The sequence below is a fragment of the Vitis vinifera genome, chromosome 14 (genome assembly GCF_030704535.1).
Source record: "Vitis vinifera cultivar Pinot Noir 40024 chromosome 14, ASM3070453v1".
NCBI classification, from domain to species: Eukaryota; Viridiplantae; Streptophyta; class Magnoliopsida; order Vitales; family Vitaceae; genus Vitis; species Vitis vinifera.
Window position 1 is genome coordinate 6,031,193 of NC_081818.1, and position 22,604 is coordinate 6,053,796.

The window sequence follows — 22,604 nt, forward strand, 5'->3', positions numbered from 1 at the left end:
TCAAGTACCAGAGTCGGAAGCAAGTGTTATCATTTAATCAAATGATTATTGTTGGAAGACAGGCTCTATTTCATAATTACAATCTCCAAAATATGTATTAACATTATGAAGGCACAGTGTGTTGATGTAATAAACATTCTTCCCATTTTTCTTAACATTATAAGGGAGTTTTTTAGTTTTGTCCAGGTCAAAAACCACGGAATCCCACTATACAAAACATGCTGCCGCTGCAAGTATATATATGTATATATATATGTTGATTCCTCTACACAACCCTCAACTATATCACCAAGTTTTGCTCACATTTTCTTTCTCCTTAATCGCACAATCTAACTTCATCCTACAGAGAAGCAATTTGTCCTTATTCACACTTGGAGAGAAACTAACACATTTCAAGGTGTAGAATTTACTGAGATCTCTTGCTGGAGGGTCAGGCTTTGCTGGTCCAAATGTTGAGGGATCACCAGTCGCTGTAAGGGCTTCAGAGCTACTGTCAGCTGTGCAAACGATGGGCGCAAGTTCGGATCCCTGGAAAACAACATGACAGAAAAAGCCACTGATTGAATTAGAAAATGCAGAACAATAAATCCATGCTAAAGTTTTGTCAGCATAAGAATGGCATTTTGATGTGCAATCTGGTCTGCAAATGTGAACTTACGTCTGCCAGCATTCCCAGATTATCCTTGCAACCAAGGGATCAACTTCCTTTGGTATGTCAAGACGACGGTTCTGGAAACCTACTGCTCCCACAACTTGCATTGGATTCATCCCACTCCAAGGCAACCTTAAAGTTGCAAGCTCCCACAGAATGATTCCAAAGCTATAGACATCACACCTGTAAGTGAAATTTGGCATGTTATATCAATTTTTAGTTGCAATGATTGTTATAAGATTGAAACTTTTCTCTCTCCTTATTCTCAACAACCAAACAGGGCACTGAAGAGAGAGAGAGAGACTAAAGATAAAGAATCACAGACCAGCAGCTAGCTAATGAATGATAATAAAGCGCATGTGAGAAATAATAAGCTAAAAATGCAATACAGAAGAAAGGTAAGGTAAGAGTAGTTGACTCACTTCTCATTTGAATTTTCATTGCGGAGAACTTCTGGGGCCATCCACTCAGGCTAACAAACAGAAACTTAAATCATGAAGAGATGCAGAAATGGAGTAGAAAGCAAGATCAAGACATATTCATCAAGTTGGATTGTTCTTTGTAAATAGTATGAAAAAGAAAATAAAGATAGTAACATAATCAATTCTTGAATGCAAGTCTCAGATTCTCACCGTTCCAGCAGTTGATTTGGATGACAAAAATGTGTTGTGCTTCAGGCGTGACAACCCAAAATCACATACCTGCAAAGTCATAAATTATGGTCCATGAAGATATTGTATGTCAAACCACAACTGTGATAGAATATTATTTTTGTTGTTTTTCCGTTCTTAATACTTGGGTGGCCCCTTCTCATATAGAGCTACTTAAGTAAAAAGCAACGTCTATACTCAACCAATTAACCAGCTTATCAAACCCAGGTCTAGCTTGAATTAGGGGCTCTGTTTAGAAACAAGCTAAGCAAATATAACCTTGGGACTGTAGATAGCTGTCATCCCTCCTTCAAGAATTGGACAATTTTCATAATTAGGTTTCTAGAACAAGAATTGGATAGAACGACACTAGGAGGCTCCCATAACCTATGGGACTGTAGGTAACTGTCACACCTCCTTTAATTTTATTTACCTCTTTTTACCCCTGCATTCCTAGTTTTTAAGGTTGCTCGTTTCCTGTTTTAGAAAAGTGAGATGGGTTCTGCCATATTTTGTTTGAGGCAAGACCTGGTGTCCTTGTTAAGGCTCTTAATGCACTGGCAGAGCATTGAATTGGTTGCCAAAAAGGAAGAATGTGAACATGGTGGCAGAGAACCAACATCCTTTGTGCTTAAAAATTTGTGTTCTAGAGTTCCTCTTCAAACTTTGAAGTGGCAGGACTTTTTCTTTTAGACTTGAGAAAGATTCAACTGACCTAAGATAAAGGCCATCCTGGCTTCCTGACACACTCTAAAAACAACAATAAACACATAAGCTTGACAGGGGCTTGAGATCCAAATTCAACAAAGCCAAAGCACAAATACTAGTAATAAACTTTGCTCCTTTAACACCAACATACACAAATCCTTTCTTCCCCGCCACAGACCCAAAAGTAGCCATCAATAGTCTCCAAAGAGTGAACACGCTATATATGATGAATCCCATATGTATCATTCTACGGGCCAGAAGACATTTCAAATAATAGTCTACAGCATGACAAACCAGTGCAAGTAACTTGCAAAGGTTCAAGTTTGCTGTAATAAATCATTGCTTGAATCATGAACTTGGGTTGGTGAGTTGATTGTCAGAAACTGCATAGGAAATCAAATAGCTCCACAAACAACCAAGGAAACGACAAGCAAATCATAATTTACACGAAATGTTGCCAGCACTTGGATCAGCAAATCCATCAGATTATCAAGAATAAATGTATTATCAGTTTCTGGAACATTGGCTGCTATCAGATGAAAATATGCAGAGAGCTATTAATGTCTTTCTATTTTCTCACAAAGGAGTGGAAGCTTGGAAACACTAGTTGAACAAAGTGCAATATGAGGGAAGTGGACCAATTATTGCTTCAATTGTAACACAAAACTTGGGAAAAGAGAAGAAAAAAAGAACTCCCAATCCTACTGTTGTCTAAATGAAATGTTAAAAAGACAATGCCATACCTTGACATTCCAGTTCTTATCAACCAGCAGATTTGGTGACTTCAAATCCCGGTGAACAATTGTTGGTAAACTGGTGTGCAAACAATTCATACCCTTTGCCTGCACACAGCAGTTCTGGAATTAGATAAAGATATAAAATGCTCATTAGAAGAATGAAGTAGGTTGATTGTTTTGTACCACATCAAGAGCCATTTTAATTCTACGCTTCTCATCAATTTGACAAGAAGGACGATGAAGAATCCGATATAAGCTTCCTCTGAGAAACCAAAAACACTCAAACAAGTGATCATCCCACTCTACTAAGAACATGAAAGCACAATATATGCATGCATTCATCAAGATTGCTCACACAATCACAGGAAAAACTAATTTGTTGTGAATATTGGGCAATTTGGAAAAATAACATCCATTGTAATATCTAGCTAGAATAATAGGAACCATAGAGCAAACCAAAATGATTGCCACACTATTTTTAAGTAGTTTTCAGAACATTACAATCCCTTATGAGAGTTCTCAGTAAATAAATCAATCTTGGAGTCAAGAAAATTCCAAAGAAAGTACCAAGATTTTCCAAGTATGCTGTTACTGATTTAAAAGAGAAACACATTACAAAAGACAATAATTTTTCTCACAATCCAATTGGTCCAAGATTAATGTTATAGAAGACAATGATTTTTCTCACAATCCAATTGGTCAGAGATTAACCTATTTTAACTCACCAAGCTATAATGAGAGAGAGGGAGGTAAATTTTCTCCAAATCCATACACACAAACATATGTAATGTGCTTGAATATATGTGTATATTGTAGAATTTCTTTTGTTGCGCAGTCTCCAAATTTTTTCATGAGTCCATGTCTTCCCAAATCCACCATTGGAGTATAGTCGAACTGCCGTTCTTATCATGCATGCCAAATATCAAGTTGATTATACATTAAAAGTTGTCTCATTCATGTATGTGTTGGTGACGGAGGTGTTGAGTTGTGTTTTAGAGAGGGCCAAGGAGGGCAGTTATTTTTGCCAAGCTTCAGGGTGAGGGGGAGGGGTAGTGAGAGAGTGAAGATGTCCCACCTGATGTTTGCAGATGATACTTTGGTTTTTTGGCAATGATTTTTGAGATCAAATGATTCATTTAAGTTGGCTACTCATGTGGTTTGAAATAATTTCAAGGCTAAAAATAAACACACAAAATGAGAATTAATCCCAATTTGGGGGGTCGCTAATATGGAGAAGTCGGAGTTGGAGTTAGGCTATGCAATGGGAGAGCTTTCATCTACTTAGTTCTACCGTTGGGTGCTCCTTTCAAATCTGTATTGGTATGGAATTGGGTGGAAGAGAGGGTCTATAAAAGATTGTTGATATGGAAAAGACTATATTTCAAAAGGTGAGAGGCTCAAAGACAGTTTGAGACTTGAGAAGATTCAAAGACATCTTCTATAGGAAGGTGAGGCATAGAGGAAAAATCACATTTAGTGAAATGGACAACCATTTGCATGAATAAGAGCAAGGGAAAACTGAATAGTACAAGCCTTTCATCATTTAATTAGGCTCTCCTTAGAAACTATGGCTAAAGATTTGCTTTTGAAAGAGAAATTCTCTATAAACAAGTGATAGAGAGAAAATATGACAAGGAAGAAGGGAATTAGTATTCTTGTAATGTGAGAGATGGGAATAGGGTTAGGTATGGAAAGGTACTAGGAAAGGGTGGACCTCTTCAATAATAAGGCATCCTTTGAAGTGGGTAATGAAAGGAGGGTGGAGTCTCGAAAGGATAAATATTGTGGAGAGGAGCCCATGTATGTGTCCTTTCCCTCTTCATATGTTTTAGTCACCTCCAAAGAGGCTTGGATGTTGGATTTATGGAATGAGACAAGTGTGGGGTGTCATTAGAATCCATGTTTCTCTAGACACTTAGGAGTTGGATATTGTTGAAATTTTTTTCTCAAAATTGCAAGGTAAGTCGGTGAAGAGGAAAGAAAACAATAGGTTGGCTTGGAAGGAATTGCAATAATTAAGTTTTTTCTCTCAAATCCCTCTAATCTGTTTTGGAGACAAGGAGATCAATTCCCTTTCCAACGGAACTATAATTTGGAATTCATGAGCCCCATCTAGAGCGATGTTTTTACTTGGAAAGCTAGTAGGGGAAAGGCATTGATGTTGAGTATGGCTACTAAGAAATAGATGTTTTTCTCTGTAAAGATGAAGAAGAATCAATAGGTCACATTCTCCGTCACTATGCAAAATCAAGGATTATATAATAGTTGTTATTCTCCTTATTTGGCATAGTTTAGGTGATCCCTTGCTTGGTCAAAGAGATTCTTTTAAGCTGGTATGGTTCCTTTGTAAGAAGGAAAGAGAAAAATGTATGAAGAGATACTTCTTTGCATTTTTTGACGAGTTAGAAGAAAAGAAATCAAAAAGTGTTCGAAAAAGAGGAGTAATATGATAAAAAGCTAGAATATTCATTTCTAAGTAACCTTTTAGCACGGATTTAGGTTGTACATAAAAGAAGGTTCAATACCCCCGGTTGATATTGTAGATTAGTTGAGATTGTGCTGAGAGAGAAAGGGTAGCTTTTTGTATTCTCTTTTGGCACTACCATTTGGTGCCCGTAATATGCGTTTGGTGAACTTTGGTGTACTTTTTGCCATATCTACAAATGTATTGCCAATAAAAAATTATAAAATAAAATGTCATTTTTTGGATCCGACACCTATTGATAACTAAGCAATATGATGTTTGACATGCATAATTGACATTGTAATAGTATCTAATTGAATCATAGTTTTGAAAAGCATAAGGCACACCTTAGGCTTAAAAATCTCATATGCTTAAGCTCAAAGCACAACATTAGTGGCACTTGATGCATAATGAGGCCTAATTTAGGGTGCCTGTCAATTTTATCCAAAATTCAATCCAAGCAACAAAAAATTCAAAAGTCCAACCATTTAGAAGAAGCATCCAATAAGAGATGAGCCTTTCAAGTAGCTAAGGTCGTTTAGGGTCTACAAATAGAGTCTTTAAATCAATCTCTTGCCCTTAAGCACATCTTTGGCCTCTTTCCTTTTGATATGTCACCCAGCAATCAAACTAAATTTTCAAGAATGGAATTATTAAAAAGAAAAAAGAAAATAGATGAAGCACCCCACTCCAACAAGGTATGTGCTTTGCAAGTGAGCTACTATAGTGAGGGAGTCATTATGCCTTAGGCCTACACACACTTTAATTGCATTTTTAACAACTATGGATCCAAATAAAAAAATAAAAAAACAAATTAGGTCGAGACAAAATATTGAGTGTAGCATTAAAAGCTTTTATAATAGTTGTAATTTGATCCTACACATGTAGGTAGGGATTTTAACCCACATCACCATTAACGTAGCTAGCAATGTTCTCACCTTAAACCAAAAATAACCCCATAGTTCTAACTAGACGTGATAACATTTAGTAAATTGATAACTTGAAAATATAAATTTGTACACACACACACCCACCCACCCATATATATTCAAAGAGAGGGAGATTAAAAAGAAAACAATGCTATTAACTTCCTCTATATCTCACTCTCCCCACAAGTCCAATGTCCTCCATAGTTTCTGGTGAATCACTCTTGGTCCAATTGTTGTAATTTCTTGTACATACTTGTAGTTGTTGCCCCCACCCATATATATACAAAGAGAGGGAGACTAAAGAGAAAACAATGCCATTATCTTCCTCTGTATCTCATTCTCCCCACAAGTCCGATGTCCTCCATAGTTTCTAGTCAATCACTCTTGGTCCAATTGTTGTAATTTCTTGTACAAACTTGTAGTTGTTGCCCCCACCCATATATATACAAAGAGAGGGAGACTAAAGAGAAAACAATGCCATTATCTTCCTCTGTATCTCATTCTCCCCACAAGTCTGATGTCCTCCATAGTTTCTAGTCAATCACTCTTGGTCCAATTGTTGTAATTTCTTGTACATACTTGTAGTTGTTGTAGAAAGTAAGAATGGTTAGAAATAAGATTTTGGAGCTTAAAGTTCTGGATCTTAGCACAGGGGAGCATCACACCAAGCACAATCCACAAGATAACAGAACTGCAAAGAGGACTACAACACAACCATGATTTCCAGCACAGAATGTCAGAGTTCAAAGGAAGGAAGAGGAGGAAAAGAGTGGTTTTGTGTGGGAGAGGGGAATGGGTGGGGACAGAACAAGATAGAACAGAACTGTGAAAGAGGATTATAACATAACCAAGATAGGGTGTTGGTTGTGTGGGGAGTGAGAGAGAGAGAGAGAGAGAGAGGCTCTCCTTGGCAGTGGAAAATGTAGTGTTATGTTGCAACGGAGGCAGTTTTGTGGTAATGGAGGTTGGAGGCCAACAGAATGGTGATTTTGACAGTGACAGAAGATGCCGGTGGTGACAAAGGAAGAAGCCATACTGTTGGTTTATGACATCTCAAGTCACATGTCGAGCCTCATCAAGTACTTCAGAATATACATCTACATGGCAATGGAGACGGTTTTGTGGTAATAGAGGTTGGAGGCCAACAGAATGGTGATTTTGACAGTGACAGAAGATGCCAGTGGTGACAAAGGAAGAAGCCATACTGTTGGTTTATGACACCTCAAGTCACATGTCGAGCCTCATCAAGTACTTCAGAATATACATCTACATGACAATGGAGACAGTTTTGTGGTAATAGAGGTTGGAGGCCAACAGAATGGTGATTTTGACAGTGACAGAAGATGCCAATGTTGACAAAGGACGAAGCCATACTGTTGGTTTATGCCATCTCAAGTCACATGTCGAGCCTCATCAAGTACTTCAGAATATGCATCTACATGGCAATGAAGGCAGTTTTGTGGTAATGGAGGTTAGAGGCCAACAAAATGGTTATTTTTGTTGGGCCAGAGCCCTGAAAAGAATAACATGATGTAACAAATGGTTAATTCATTAATAAATTTATTTATTTATGTTTCTTGGTTTCCCTTTGTTACCCCTTGTGCATTAATTGGTTATCCGAGCATACATACTCATATCGCTTGTATTGTACATAACTTGGATGCATTTAGAGTAGCATAGAGGATATAAGCCATGAGCCCCTTGCAAGATGATAACATGGCAATCGGTTCATGGATTTGGACAATTCAATAGAGACTATAGTGCATTATCTCCTAATTGGAGGGATGACTTGTCTTGTCCGTCTGGATAGGTTTCCCATGGTTAGTGCACTTGTGTGTATGGTTAAATATTGAATAAGACTTACGGTGAATCATGACCTAAGGTTATCAATTATCATGATTTACCAAGCAACTTTACTGCATGGGCTCTCAACCTTGAAAAGGTATCGAGTCTGTATCAAAATCAATAGAAGGTTTTGACCTATAAATGAAACCCTAACACAGTCATATATCCCTATGATTTAGGTTATTGTTAATGGAGGCTGATGACAATAGATATTCTCAATGAAACACCCAATGTTTTCAGAATCGGACCGGTCATTGAACAAGAAAAGTTACCGGTTCACAGTTCACTAGTCGGACCGGTGGTCAAACCGCGGATGAAGCGGTGACGTCATAAATATGTTTTTATATATTATTAAAATTTTTAAAAAATTATAATATTATTTTTTATATTTTTATTAATCAATTAAATATAATTTAAAATAAAATAATTAAAATTAAATTTTTTTTTAATGATGAACCTTAAAAAATTTAAATTAAATATATATTATCAAAGACTATCATAGTCCAATGCTAGCAAGCATTGAACTCAAGCCACGATTTTGATTTAATAAAAATTAAGATGAATTATTAATAATTAATAATTATTTATAAAGAGAAATTCTCTCACTCAAGGCAAAGAAGCCCTTTTCTCTGAAGGTGCCCTCTAGACGAGACAATCCCTAAAAGGTAAAAAGCCAAAAAGGCCCTACTTTCCTCTGCCACTCTCAATCCTCGTAGTTACTAATCTAATCATGTTTTTGATTTTTTTCTTTGCAACCCCTCTTTGATTCCAAAGAAAATCCATCCCCCATTTGATTTCCGAGAAAATTCATCCTCGTTTGATTTCCGAGAAAATCCGTTCAAAACCCCCAACGAAAACCAACAAAATTGCTATTTTTTTTGCTCTCTGTGTTTTCTTGATCTATTCTAGGGGTCTCTTTGCTTTTATGCCAATGGATTTAAATTTCACGAACCCTAACTCCACGATTTTTGAGAAATATCGCCAAAATTTTTCGATATTTCAAACACTGTCGGCGACAATGGGAACAGCCGCGGGGGAAGGGGGGGTTGAGTGGCCGACGACGGGGCTTTGCAGCGTTTCGGGGGAGGGCTTTCCAACGCGCGGGGGCTGCTGCCAGTGGGACGACGCTCCAATGACCGACGACAATGGGAACAGCCGCGCAGATGCTAGGAGGAAAAAAAAAGAAAAGAAAAAAAAAATTGAGTCGGACGGTTCGGAGGGAACCGGCTGGTTCGGCGGTCCGATCGTCGGTTCAACCGGTTCGATTCCGGCTCAACCTCTTTATGGGCCAAATGGCCGAACCAGATCGGAATGGTGACCGGTCGACTGTTGGACCTGTCAGACCGGCCGGTCCGGTCCGGTTTTTAAAACATTGGAAACACCATGATATCTCAAAGGATTGATACAGTGTGTCCCCTTGGGTGATCCAAAGGACAGTTGATTTAGAAAACTATGGTCATGGCAATTCCTTCAATGGAATTTGAATATACTCCTTGGAACTCGAGTATGTCAATTGATCATATAATAGGTGAATCTGCAACTCAAGGATTTGATAGGTAACCTTGATAGGTTGAGAGCAGTATCTTATTAGATTACAAACATCAGTTCACCGGAAGTTTGTATGTAATAAATAGTATGCATGACCTTAATCTTCGCCTAGTTTTAATTACATAGTATAATAAGTATAGTTGATTCTATTTAGTGGAATGTTGAATCAACTTTAGAATTAGATTACGAGAAAGCTAGTATTTCCCTATGAGCCCCAATGGCCTCTACTCAAGCTCCTAAATCTTGGTGGCACGTTTGTTTTGAGAATTTTTGGTTTCAGGTTCATAAGTGTAAATAAGGGCGTTTGATAAAAACCTAAGGTTGTACTAGACCTTATGAATTGTCTTTCTAGACAAGACTAATTAATTAATTGAAGCTCAATAGAGCTAATTAATTAATTAGTACCCAAGTAGGCTGGTTTAGGTGACCTAAGCCCAACTCGGGCTTAAAGACCCTCAAGGCCACACAGAGCCCTATAAGCCCCTCAAGGGGTTAGGGTTTAAGAGTTTTTCCTGTCATCTTCCAAAGAGCCTCCAAAGAGAAAAACCCTAGTTATCTTTTAGAGAGAAAAGTCCACACTTTTCCCATGCCTAGACCCTTGAAGGAGAGATCGGATGGAAGAGCATCGGGTAAATGACTTCTACAATGGTTTTTGACATCTTCATCGGATTGGAAATAATTTGGGAACATCCATATCAAAGGTATAATCTTTATACTCTCTAAATCTGTTGTTTTTGGTTTTTATAGCCTTGTTATTCCACTGCAATAGATTTGAAGATGCCTAGGGTAGAAAGCATTCACCTTATACGATTCAAGGTCAAGGAACAAAGAAATTTGTATTTCCCAGCAATTTTGACAATAACAGAAGATGTCAATGGTAACAAAGGAAGAAGTCATACTATTAAAGGGTGTTTGGTAAATCAACTTAATAATTTAAAGTGACTTAATAACTTAATTTAAGTTATTAAATAGATTAAGCATGTTTGTTAAAAAAACCTTATAGTAATTTTTAACTTTAAATTGTGATATTAAGTATTAAGTCAAAATATTTAATTTCTTCTTACTTAAAAATCTAAAACCATGTTTATAAAAAAGATTTAAGATTGATATAAATTAAGACATTAAGTCACTTTAAATCATTAAATTCATTTACCAAATACCCTCTTAGTTTATGACATCTCAAGAAACATGTCAAGCCTCGTCAAGTACTTCATGATATACACCTACAAGCATATTTTGTGTACAACAGAAGTGGGGGGATATTGATGCGTGTGTCATTTGAAATATGCTTTCTACTGAACCCAAAGCTTTCAGTATCAGCCAACCCTAAACTGTCTTCAAAGAATTAGTTGGGTTGGACATTCAAATAATAAAATCAATAGTACTATCTTTGTACTGCTTGACAATCCATGACCAACTTGCTAAAGCCAGGCCTACACACCTAAAAGTTCTGATGCAGATCTCTGTTACTGTCCCCATCAAGTAACAAAACCATTGAGTAACCAACAAAAAATAAAATAATATAATAATATCATAAATTGATAGCAGATGAGCCATAGAGATTGGTAAGTTGAATCCCCATCCCTTATGATAATAAAAATTCCAGACTAGCGTCTTCTGGAATACAATATCATTAAGGAATAAATAATAACATAGTGTAAATCAACACAATCAATTCTAAGGATTACCATGCTCAGGTTGAACATGCATGCCAAGAACAAAAAGATTCGGATTAAGTATTCCAATACTTTGGCAAAGAAATTCACTTCATTAAAAGGAGGGGGAAAATATCATATAAATGTACCTTGGAAGAAACTCAGTGATGATAGAGAGGTTTGGAGGGCGAGTAACAGCACCCATAAAAAGAACAACATTTGGATGACGTAATCTACGCATTATTCGCACCTTACATTAAAGAACAAAAAAGACAGACATCAAGTTAACATTTTTGCTTTATAACAAAATTACCAGCCAAGTCTCCAACATAGAAATAATATAATATTTTAAGTTCTTTTTCATTGTCAGGCACAAAAGGAAACAAAACATAATTCGAATCCTCTTATGGTCAACAATTTCGTAGCTAATAGAACAGAAATCCTAATTTAAAAAACTTGAACAGTTGGGTTTTGGGCCTTGGGATCTTATTCACTCATTCTATTGTCTTCAGGTAACTATAACATAAAATAGAAATAATTTTGAGCAAAATATTCATTTTTCTGTTTTTATGGTTTCCACTTTTTTTCCAAGTTACAGCAGAGACAGGCTGACAATGGTGCACCACCACCAATTTATGTGGCCTTTCAAATCATCATCACTGGCACTGCACCACAAACCACCAACACCAACATTAATGCTTAGGAATTTTCTCCTTTTTTTCCCCCTTTTCTAGCATCTTTGTGACACAGGTCTAGAAAGAAGAGAATAGGAAAACATGATTCCTAACTACTTCAAATAAACTGTACAAGCCATTGTTGAGTTGAGTTAAGTTTGTATTCTTCTGAATGGATAAATAAAAAAGGTTTTTTTTGTTCTTTTTTTTTTTTTAGAAAGGAATGCAACTTTAAACTATTTCCTATTTCTCTGGCCTTCTCAATTTCATTTTCTTTTCCTCTTAAATTTTAGCAACAAAACAGAACACTTTAGATGCATAAATCAAAGTCTGACTCGGTGCTTACTTCTCTTTTGAACTCGGCCAAAGCAGCACCTGAGAAATCCTGGTCCAAGAACTTCTTCACAGCAACCTCCTGGTGTCCGACAAAAAATCTAACATTATAACAATAATAATAATAATAACAATAATAATCTTATGGAAGTAAAGTCAATCAAAAAAGGCACTGTAACCCACTAATGCCTCTGCCCAATGTCCCAAAAAAATCGTAATAAATAAAATAATAAATATGACTGACTTTTTAAAAAGACAATAAAAAGAAAGCACTGTTACAAATGGAATAATGAAATCCATTTAGAGGACAATTATATCATTTTCAAATGAATGGACCTCCAACAATAATGAATTGGACCACAACCCTCTCAGTAGACACCCATAGAGCCAGCATAAATTTTTATAATCAACACCATAACCACATGCCTCTTTTGTCACCCTACCACACAACCATTGCATCCACTTTCTGTACAAGACATAAGGTATAGACAAGCACCACCACAAACTTTTACCACTCCATATCTGCACCTAACTCATCCAAAACCATCTCCTCCAACATCATATGGAGTCCAATCTTATCACCAACAAATACCTGTACAAACCAGCATCCTCACCACCACAGCCTCCTTATCACCAACAATGAACAATCCAGTACCATTCTACACCATCATCAACACTACTATCAACCACCACCTCCAACAATTCTATGGAACTTCAATACACACAAGCAGAAAAATTTTCAAATATGTTGAGCTATTGTGTCATCTTTTATCCTTCTTTATTTGTCATCTTTCTTACTGGACATAAGAATTTTGTCATTAACTTTCATTTTTTTTTATAAGTATTAACTTTCATAGGCTTATTTTTTGTAAATTTTTCCTTTACAACTCTTTCTAACCCCTAATTCTAGGCCATGTTTTTCTTGTCAACTTCATTTGTGAATCTAAAATCCCAATCTACGGTTAAGACTTTTGCATGGCCAATGACCAATAATAAAACACTGATTTGCTATAGGTGAGGAGGCTTCTCAAAGCTCTCAGTCTGAATCATTTTGTTATATGCCTAAGGAGCTGGAAATTGACTGATAATATTATTTTATAATTCCCAGTGACTTCAAGCCTTTGACATAAGCTATTTAGCCTTGTTGGGATGGATTGGAGTCCTCCCATGAGTGTGACAAATATGAGTATCCCTTTTGGGGGGCATGGAGTTCTCCTAGAGGAAGTTTTGCTATGTTGGCTTGCCTTACTTTGTTATGGATAGTCTAGAGGGGAAGGAACATGAGGGTTTTTTTAGGATAAAAGGACCTTAGAATCTATTTGGTTTTTGCTACAGTTATATTCCTTTGTCCAAGCTTCAACCTTTACAACTTTTGAAGGTCCTCCTTCGAGAATTCTATAGCTTGATTAGAATATGGTTTCCAGGTCAAAGAGGGTAGCTAGGGAGTTGCTTCTAATATGGACTATACCTCCAATGGGTGTGATTAAACTAAACTTTAACAGGAGTGCTCTAGGTAACCCAAGTTAATTGGGAATCGGAGGTGTAATTAGGGATCACCATGGCACAATATTGAGATCCTTCTCTAAACTAGTAGAAGTATTGGCTGTTGGGGTAGAGATTTTAGTCTTTTAGAAGGCTTATTGCAGGTTAAGGCTTTGGATATATCCAATTATGGGTGAAAGGTGATTATGCTGTCATCATCTCATAGATGTCTAGATTGGAGAGAGGAGAGAGGTCCTTGGAAGTAAGAAATGTGGTTTCATCAAAATTTAGATCTAGCAAGCAACTAGGGTCGTTCCTTTTCTTAGTCCTCGCACTTAATTAATGATGTTGCAAATCAATTAGCAAAAGGTTATGCCAAGTAGATGAGTTCTTTTGTAGAGGATTATTTACCCCACTTGAATTGTATTTTATTTCTATATTTTGTACATATTCTTGTTTTATCTTTGATCTATATAGCTATTATGCAACTCTAATTACGCGTTTCCCCCTTCTTTTTCTGACCATCTTTTGTATTTTTGGAAGATTTTCTCTTTTTGTGGGTAAGGTAAAGTTGTACATACGTGAAGGTAAAATATATTTAATTGACTTTGTTGATTGGTTGGATTAACAAGAAGGCAGAAAGTTGTTTTTTGTTCTCATTTTGGTGGTTCCTCAGTGCCCCTTTTTGTTTTTTCTTTGGCACTCATTGTATACATCCTGTGACCTTGCTACGATGTTTCTATTGTGTTTGTGTATAAAATTACATCATTGTCTATCGAAAAAAAAAATTGTGTATACTTTTGCATGCCCCTTTGGTAGGTGCTTTTGATATAATTGCTTTTACCTATAAAAAAATCATATCAATTTGTTTCAAATTAATAATAATAATAATAATAATAATAGAGTGCCTATTTTCCAATTTCCTATGATATCACACTCCAATACATTTTAAGATTCACTTCACATAACCTGACTGCAATTTCAGTTTACACCATTCACTTAATGTTCCACAATATCATTACTACGGCAATATTAAGAATATCCATCACAAATAGTGTGTAGTAACATCATTATTGAACTTAAGTATGCACATGAGAAAGATTTTAAAGTTTCATTTTGTTTCATCATCCTTTTTTCTTTTTTGATAAGTAAAAAAAAAAACTTTAAAACCTTTCTCATGTGCATACTTGTTTCATCCTCTCTTTACCACTCTATTGCAAAAGTGTCTTTTTTTCTCCTGTGAGTGGTAAGGGACTGTTAGCAAATCAAGTATACAGAAAGTATTCAAAAAAAAGAAACAAAAACTGTAATAAGAAATGTCAACTATCAAGATCAGGAAATGCGGCATAAAACAAGCAGGAATGTGCAATCTTTTGTGGACAAAATTAAAGAGTTCTTCGAATCATCATTTCTCAGTTAATTAAAAAAAGATAGCACTAGGGGAAAATTTGGGTTGATCATTTTTGGATCTGATTAAGATGTTTACAAAGATAACAACGGTATCCTAGGCTGTATGCCTTAAGAGGAGGGTGCAATGGAGAAAGAAACAAGACAGATGAGTAAAAATGATAGTTTGTTTGTTCAATAAAGAAAAGTCAGAGTGAGCATGCAAACAATTTTTATGGTTCCGTTCAAAAAAACCAAATTCTGCATACATAGTGCATTACAAAGAGCATACAACAGTTGAGGGGAAAAAAGCAGTAGATGAGGTAAATAAACTAAATCACAAAAAACTGGTTTCAAGACATAGAAGACACTAGCATAAAAAATAAAAATGCAAAGACAAAAAAAAAAAATCCAGAAGAGTCACATTTATGGATCCACTATTCTCTTCTTTCAGCAATTTTTCCCCTCAACAAAGCATTACATGTAAGGGATTGAAATACAGGAAGGAGAAGTAAAACTCACTGTGCCATTCCAATCACCATGGTAGACCTCTCCATACGAGCCTATTGACAACAAAACATGAATAATAATCAGAAAACATCCAAATAAATGAGCATATTGCAATGCTCAGATTGAAACACTACAACCATTCTTCCAATAAGAAAAACGTTAACATAAACAATAAAAAATAAAAAAATAAAAAGAGCGGTAGCAGTAGGAATTGTTGTTCTTCAACAAAAAGCAAAGGAGAATGGTCAATTGGTGAAAGGAAAACAGCAGAAGATTTCCCGTAAGAGATTAATTAACATCATTGAGAGAGAGAGAAAGAGAGAATTGCTCAAAAGGAAAGAGATCTTGGTTCTCAAGAGAAACATCTCCCAAAGAGATTACCATAATATCACTTTTCCTGAAAAGCTTAAAGTTGTATACCCCCTAGACCAACCAAATGAAATGTTAGCAACAACTAACTCATCCACACGATAAAAAAAATTGGCTAGTCATATACGTTACCTAGTCCAATCCTTTCCCCAAGAACCAGGTCTTCCCAAGGAATTTCGCATTCACCTACATCTTCAAACATTTGATCAACTTTACCAGCATCACTGTCAACAGACGAGCAAGGACTTTCAGCTTCCCTCAAATTGTTCTCCATAAAGCTATCATGTCTGAACTTTCTGTGATCATGCAGACCAGTTTCATTCTTGTCATGTTCTTTTGCAGCATCTACCATGTCACTTTGAAAAACTTTCCCATCCTTGTGATATTTTTCATTGTAATTAGCATTTACATCCTCATCCAAAGATAACCTATTGAACTGACTTGTGCTTGGTGCCAACATTGAAGTGGTATTACAAGAAGAATTTTGGTCATCATTAACTTTGTTATTCATATAGGCATTACCAGATAACTTGAAAACACCGGAATAAACTTTTTCAGATGTAGTAGCATTGTTGGAAGTTAATGATGGCAGATTGTAGTCATTGGTTTCACGGTTGATTTTTGGAAAGAGACCCTCCACAAAATCATTTTCCTTTTTTCTTGGGACCTCATTGTTAGCATAACGATTCTTCCACATCAATGGCAAAGGGGGTCTACCAGGGGCAGCGCTATTTTTCTCTCTTTGAAACTCATCAACTTTATTCTCCATAGGTTTGCTCTGTGCAGAAGCCTTGCTGGATCCTATCATCTGGAAAGGATTAAGATCTGCAAAAAGGTTTTTAGGGTCTTCTGTGCTGTTTTGATTATATGGAACTATGTTAACATTCATCCTCGAACCATCACCAACTGCATTGGCACCACGACTCCCTTTATACACAGAGGCCCCAATTGCCAATGAAGGCCGAAGATCTGACTGATTAACAGGAGTCACTCTTTTAGAAATTCTGGAAGTACCAACACCAGTGTCACCACTTGAACTAGAAAATGAATCCAAGGATTCTATCTTTTCAGAACTTGCTTTCCTATCCTGAGGCAAACTATTTTCAATTGTGGAGGTTTGACTACTGCCTTCATAATCACCAAGCAATGGCTTAGGTCTTGAGTAAACACCTCCAGGGTCCTTAGATGCCTGAAGAGTTGGGATTTTACTTAATTTTGGATTATATGACTTTAAAGAACTATCCTTTGCACTAAGAATGTCAGCTGGAATAAGTGTCCCAGGGGCTCCCATGAGATCAACCAAAAACTCCCTGAAAACAGAAAAACAGGGATTAGATCCATGACTTAAGGGGTTACGGATGATGTATATAACAACTAACAACTAGTTTCACTATTTAGACAAAATGTGCGTGCATGTGTGCATAAGCATAAATAATACAAATGATCATGAGATCAAAAAATGAAAGTTTGTTTCAACAAAAAGATAAATAACCATCTGGAATGAATAATGTAACATGTCTAGGCAAGGAAACTCAGCAAAAAAGGTCCTTTCAGGACTAAGCCATGACACAGTAGGGCATTGTTCATGGGGTTTGCCCGACCTTCAATTAAATAGAGAGGATAACTAAGGGGAAAAAAGCTACTAGAAATTAAAAAGAATACTACGTGCAGTATTCAAATAACAGTCCTTAGCAGCAGCCATAAAGGTAAACATAATAAAAGATTCTAAAACAAGCAGAAGTTGTAACCTTTCATTATCCAATTTTATTATGTTGACAGCATCATCCTCTACGCCAGTGTAATGACTACCTTTTACCAGTCGACATGGTACACCAACATTGTCAGCTAATATCTGCATCCCAGAAAATAAAGAGAATAAAAAATACAAAACTAGTCAATTTGAATGTGATAATAAGAACATTGTAAAAATTAACAAAACCTGAGCACAAATATAATTAGTTCTTATGAACATGGCAAGATCAAATCATAATGCAAAGAGAAATGGCAAAGAATTATTAACAAATTTATGTTAGTAGAGTGGAGCAAAAGCTCATGCAACTGCATTCCTTACTTGGTTTTAGAGGTAGTGTCTCGAATCTTAACTCACAAAATCAAAATGAGAAATATCAAAAGTATAAACCCCCTCCCTCCCACACAAACGGTTTCTAGTGCTCCACACATGTCTGACCTTTTATCAGGAATCACGCAGCATCAACTTGGTTCTTGAAAAAGAATAGACACATTATGGAAACAATTGAAAATTATGTTTTCATAAGTGAGACTTAAGGCCCTTTTTTTGTTTGAAGTATTAATAGACTTTAGATGTTTTATGTTTAGTTTTTTAAGTTGTGCCTTATATTTCCTCATCTACAGCTATAAAACCCCCACAGCTCTCCCCAATTCTCTTGAACACCTCTCTACTCCAAAAGTGAAGAGGAAGTCCTACAACCTTCACCCATACTTCCTTGGCATGGCTCCCATTCCAAAAACACCCCACTTCAGGTCCTCATCTTTGCAAAAGAAACTTTCTCTCCTTAAACCGTATGTTGCCCCTTAAAAGCACCAAATCAGCTTCACATTTATTTTCAAACTCAAACAGCACAAAGGCCCCACCCAACTTGGAGATTTTTGAACCCCCCCTTAGAATCCAACTTGCAAGCACCCACCCCTTCAAGGATGACAGAGGAGGAACCAATTCAAAACTGTCACCAAAGCAGCCAACCAAGCAACGACTTAGCTACTCTTCCCTGCAAAGAAGTTCTCGATCCCCTAAATGCACCCATAAAGACTCCCCTAGTTCCCCTGTCTTCACCCTCGTGCCATCTGCATACGTTCCTTTCCCTTTCTCTTTCTCTTTGAAACCACACCCACCCCTTTTAGAGATGGAAACACCCGAAAAAGCTTTGCTCAGAGTTGGAGTGGAGACTCCTAAGGCCCTTAACTTCTTAGCCAACAAGAACCACCCCCCAACTAAACCTTTTCCCTCTGGAAATACAAGACAATACTTCTTAGCTTCCACATCTAGCACCAAACAGAGTATAAACCTACCAACTTCATTCGATTGACACTCCAGCCTGAACTTTCTTCCTCCATCTTCCCAAACTTTTAGACACCTCGAACTTGACTCTCCTCTACACCAAGCTTCCACACCTTCCAACAGATAGCTCAAACTCCTTTCTCCAAACCTTATCCAAGAGGAAAAGCCTTTGTCGCTCCTTTCCAAAATAATCCCTCTCGGCTTACCTTGGACTACTTCAATGGAGATTTCAAAGGTCTTGGATTCTACTGCAAACCAACACTTTCCACCTTTCAAACCTCCTCTCACCTCCTAAGCAATCATTGCATTACAACTTTTTTTTTCTCATATAAATCCAATGAGTGAACCTTTTTTTTTCTTATAGGTAACTTTTTTTTTTTTTATCTAAATTGAAACTTTTGCATCAATTTCCATTTAGATTTCTGACAAAGTCAGACCTATTCATACTTTAGATTAAAAAAAAACAAATGCCACTTAAATCAAACAGGAAAACAACTGCATGTGTAAATACAAACAAGTGATTGTGAATCACCCAAAAAAAATAAATAAATACCTAAGTGGTTCAAAATGTCTAAAACCAAGAGACTTGTTGACACCCTATTTAGCTAGCTGATCAACAACACAATCATCTAAATCAATAGAAAGAGCAACCCATGTTACTAGCTAAACTTAGCTCTTTTACATTTTTTTTCGTTGTAGTTTCATTTTCTTAAGCATGATCTGGAAAATGAGAACCTGAAGATAAAACAATATGACACTAAAAAGAAGGAGGCCTTTCTATATAAACTTTTTAAGACAATTTTTGTAACAATCTCCATATGTGCGTTTCCCACCTCTACATTTATTTCCATTTCCAAAAACCCAAAAGAAAATTTGATTTTTGTAACAATCTCCAAATGTTCTACACCATGAATAACAGGCTGCAAACTACAAGAAGAAAACAAGAGTAATTTAAGAACTGATTTAACCAAACTTCAAACATCGTTGATCCCAAAATCCTAGTATTAGGGACAAAAATTAGAATTACTCAAGGAAGCATACCCAAACCCATAGATTGGAGGATCCAGGTTTCAAATTGCAATTTACCAATGTAACATGGCACCTGCTGAATTTGATGTTTGATTCCAAGAGCAGGGACAGCCAGGAAAAGACTACACTTGATAAGCTCTAGGCTCAAGAGACTACAGTGAAATGACAGTCAAATAGCTCACCTTGAAAAGCAAAGCACGGTGACGTGAAAGGCCAATACTTAAGGACCCAACAGGCAAAATGCTTGTGTGAAGAGATGTCCTCAAATCTTTTCTGCTTTCCATCCACTTCACCAACATAATATTAGCATCCCTTACTGGCCCACCCATGTGATCTGTAACAATCTCAGCAAGCCTCTGCACCAAAACACCAACCTCAGCAGCAGGGCAGTCTAAGGCAATACAGTGTGCGACTTGCACCAACTCTTCCAGGGCAGGGTCAATTCTGCGGTTAACTACAATCACTTCAAATCCAGAGTTTCCAAGGTTTGTTTCAAGATCTGTGAGAGATGGCATTTTCCCTTGGATTACTGGATCTGTGGAGAGCCCATACACATCATAAAACCCATCTACCACTTTCTCTTCATAGTCAAGCACATTGTAATCCTGAGGGAGTTAAGAGAACCCAAAATAAATCAAGCCAAGTTAGATATAACAAGTACAAAAAATCTTTCTTGTTAATGAACAGAAGATACAAGCAAAATACATTACAGCATCCTCATTTTTCCTCTCATTTTTTCTTTTTTTTGTTCTTTTTTGGTCCAGAGGCTGGAGGTGAGGCTAGGGACTAAATTATTCAAAATGTACTCACTTAGTAAAATTCAGGACATTGAGGGCTCAAGAGAAGTTTGAACAACCCAAATTCAACCAACTTTAGTCACAAGATGACCACTTTAGGTGCTTTTTTGTCCCCAGGAGCCAAATTTCACCCAACTTAACACCATATCACAAAATTAATATTCACGCTAATCAACATCACCAAGATTGCTATCCAATCTGAAACCAGATTCATAAATACTCAACCACCAAAAACCCAGCTAAAAGCAAAGGAGTCATGCTTATGCAGTGGAATTTAATACAAGAAATGTTCCAGAGAAGTTATGGAATTAATAAAGTAAATTCAGTTATGCAATTGATAGTAGTAAATTCAATTATTCACTTGAACAATGAGCACATCACAATTTTTTTTTTTTCTTTTGCTTTTCTAACCAAGCCTCTCCTAACTTCAGTGGAACAATCTGAATCAAACATTTGCTCCCAATTGACACCAACACAATACCATATGCAAAAGTACTCCATATTCGGACAACAAAAAACTGAGGAAGAAAATCTGTAGATAATGCTCATGGTGTAGCATTCAGCATATTTTAGACCAAATAAAACCAAATTCAACTCAATCCATAAAGTTAAAGTACAAATGGGCAGTTTTGATCATTTAGACCTTCCCAGACCATATTGTTCCAAATTTAAATTGCAAAAAAAATTTCCCAATTCCAGAACAGATTAAGAGACACTGCACAATAACTACTAGAAATATAGTAAAACCAACAAAATCATGATGATGCCACAGAATTCAGTACATTCGAGGCTAAAAAACAGAATGCAACCAAGTTCAGAGAAGACGAACAAAGTTTAGCTTAATTTAACACTCAATTGAGCAAATTAAGATTGCCCTAATCTGAAACTAGAATCAAGTCAACCACAAAAAAAGACACACAACAAAATCAACTAAATTCATGCAAATTTAGTAGACTTCACTATATGAATGGCAAGAACTCCACGAAATTCAGCTTTCAACAAACTCACCCAATATCGGCGCGACATAGACTCCGCCGATTCATCCTTATCGCGGACCGAATCAGTTCGGTGGCGACCCAAGCTGAGCAACGTCGCGGCGCGGATCTGATCCTTCTCCGAATCATCACGGAAGTCCGAATTGGAAGCGCTGATAGCAAGAGCAAGTTGGACCTGAAACTCCTCTTCGGACAAGAAATAGTCCGACCGATTCGATGCCGCCGGAGAGGTGGCGGTGGGGAGGGTGGAGGCGGCGGTGGAGGATACAGTAGTCGGAGAAGGATAGGAGGAGGGAGGGCTCACCGAAGACTGCGCGGAAGATGTCCGATGATCGGAAGCACAGGCGGGCGATGATGTAGTGGCGGAGCTTAGGGTTTCGTTGGATCGATTGGGATCGTGACTGCTACTCCCTATATGAAGCTTCTTGAAAATGTGCTTCATCTCCCTTTCTCTCTCTAATTTCTTGTCTGAAATTGATTATGTTTCTCTTCTTCTTGGCTTCTTCCTCTGGTCACAAGGAGTTGGGAGGGAAAACGTTCGGGCACAGATATATAGGCTCCAGGTTAATAAATGTTCACCAATTTCACCGAAATTACAAAGGAATGCCACTCTGAGCAGCCTTACACCTTTCACCACTCCAGAAATCACGTCCGTTTCTTTTGGGCCCAATGTGCTCTCTACTAGTTAATGCGTAGAAGCGCGTTCGAAATAAAATAAATATATAAAAATTAGGCATTTTGAAAAAATACATATATTTTTAAAATGATTTAAAATATAACAATTTTTGTATTTATATTCCCGAA

General features: G+C 36.9%; 1 protein-coding gene across 1 annotated transcript; it reads right to left on the reverse strand.

Annotated features, from left to right (window-relative positions):
* Positions 1-5: 5 nt before the first annotated feature.
* LOC100262285 (serine/threonine-protein kinase EDR1) lies at positions 6-22,457 on the reverse strand. The gene is made up of 13 exons (XM_010661650.3): positions 21,814-22,457; positions 20,191-20,613; positions 17,691-17,794; positions 16,075-17,252; positions 15,586-15,626; positions 12,209-12,277; positions 11,338-11,438; positions 2,931-3,009; positions 2,754-2,852; positions 1,285-1,353; positions 1,075-1,124; positions 659-835; positions 6-528 (listed from the first exon to the last, which is right to left on the reverse strand). The coding sequence occupies exons 1-13, from the start codon at positions 22,240-22,242 to the stop codon at positions 393-395; spliced, it is 2,955 nt and encodes a 984-aa protein (XP_010659952.1). The 5' UTR covers positions 22,243-22,457; the 3' UTR covers positions 6-392.
* Positions 22,458-22,604: the final 147 nt, after the last annotated feature.

What these genes read in the sequence shown, in the direction of transcription:
- LOC100262285 (XM_010661650.3), bottom strand. Translation starts at nt 22,242, where the DNA reads ATGAAGCACATTTTCAAGAAGCTTCATATAGGGAGTAGCAGTCACGAT. An exon ending in ACCGTGCTTTGCTTTTCAAG is followed by an intron (nt 17,795 to 20,190) that starts GTGAGCTATTTG and finishes TCTGGGATGCAG; the next exon opens with ATATTAGCTGACAATGTTGG. An exon ending in ATCACTGAGTTTCTTCCAAG is followed by an intron (nt 3,010 to 11,337) that starts GTACATTTATAT and finishes TTGGTTTCTCAG; the next exon opens with AGGAAGCTTATATCGGATTC.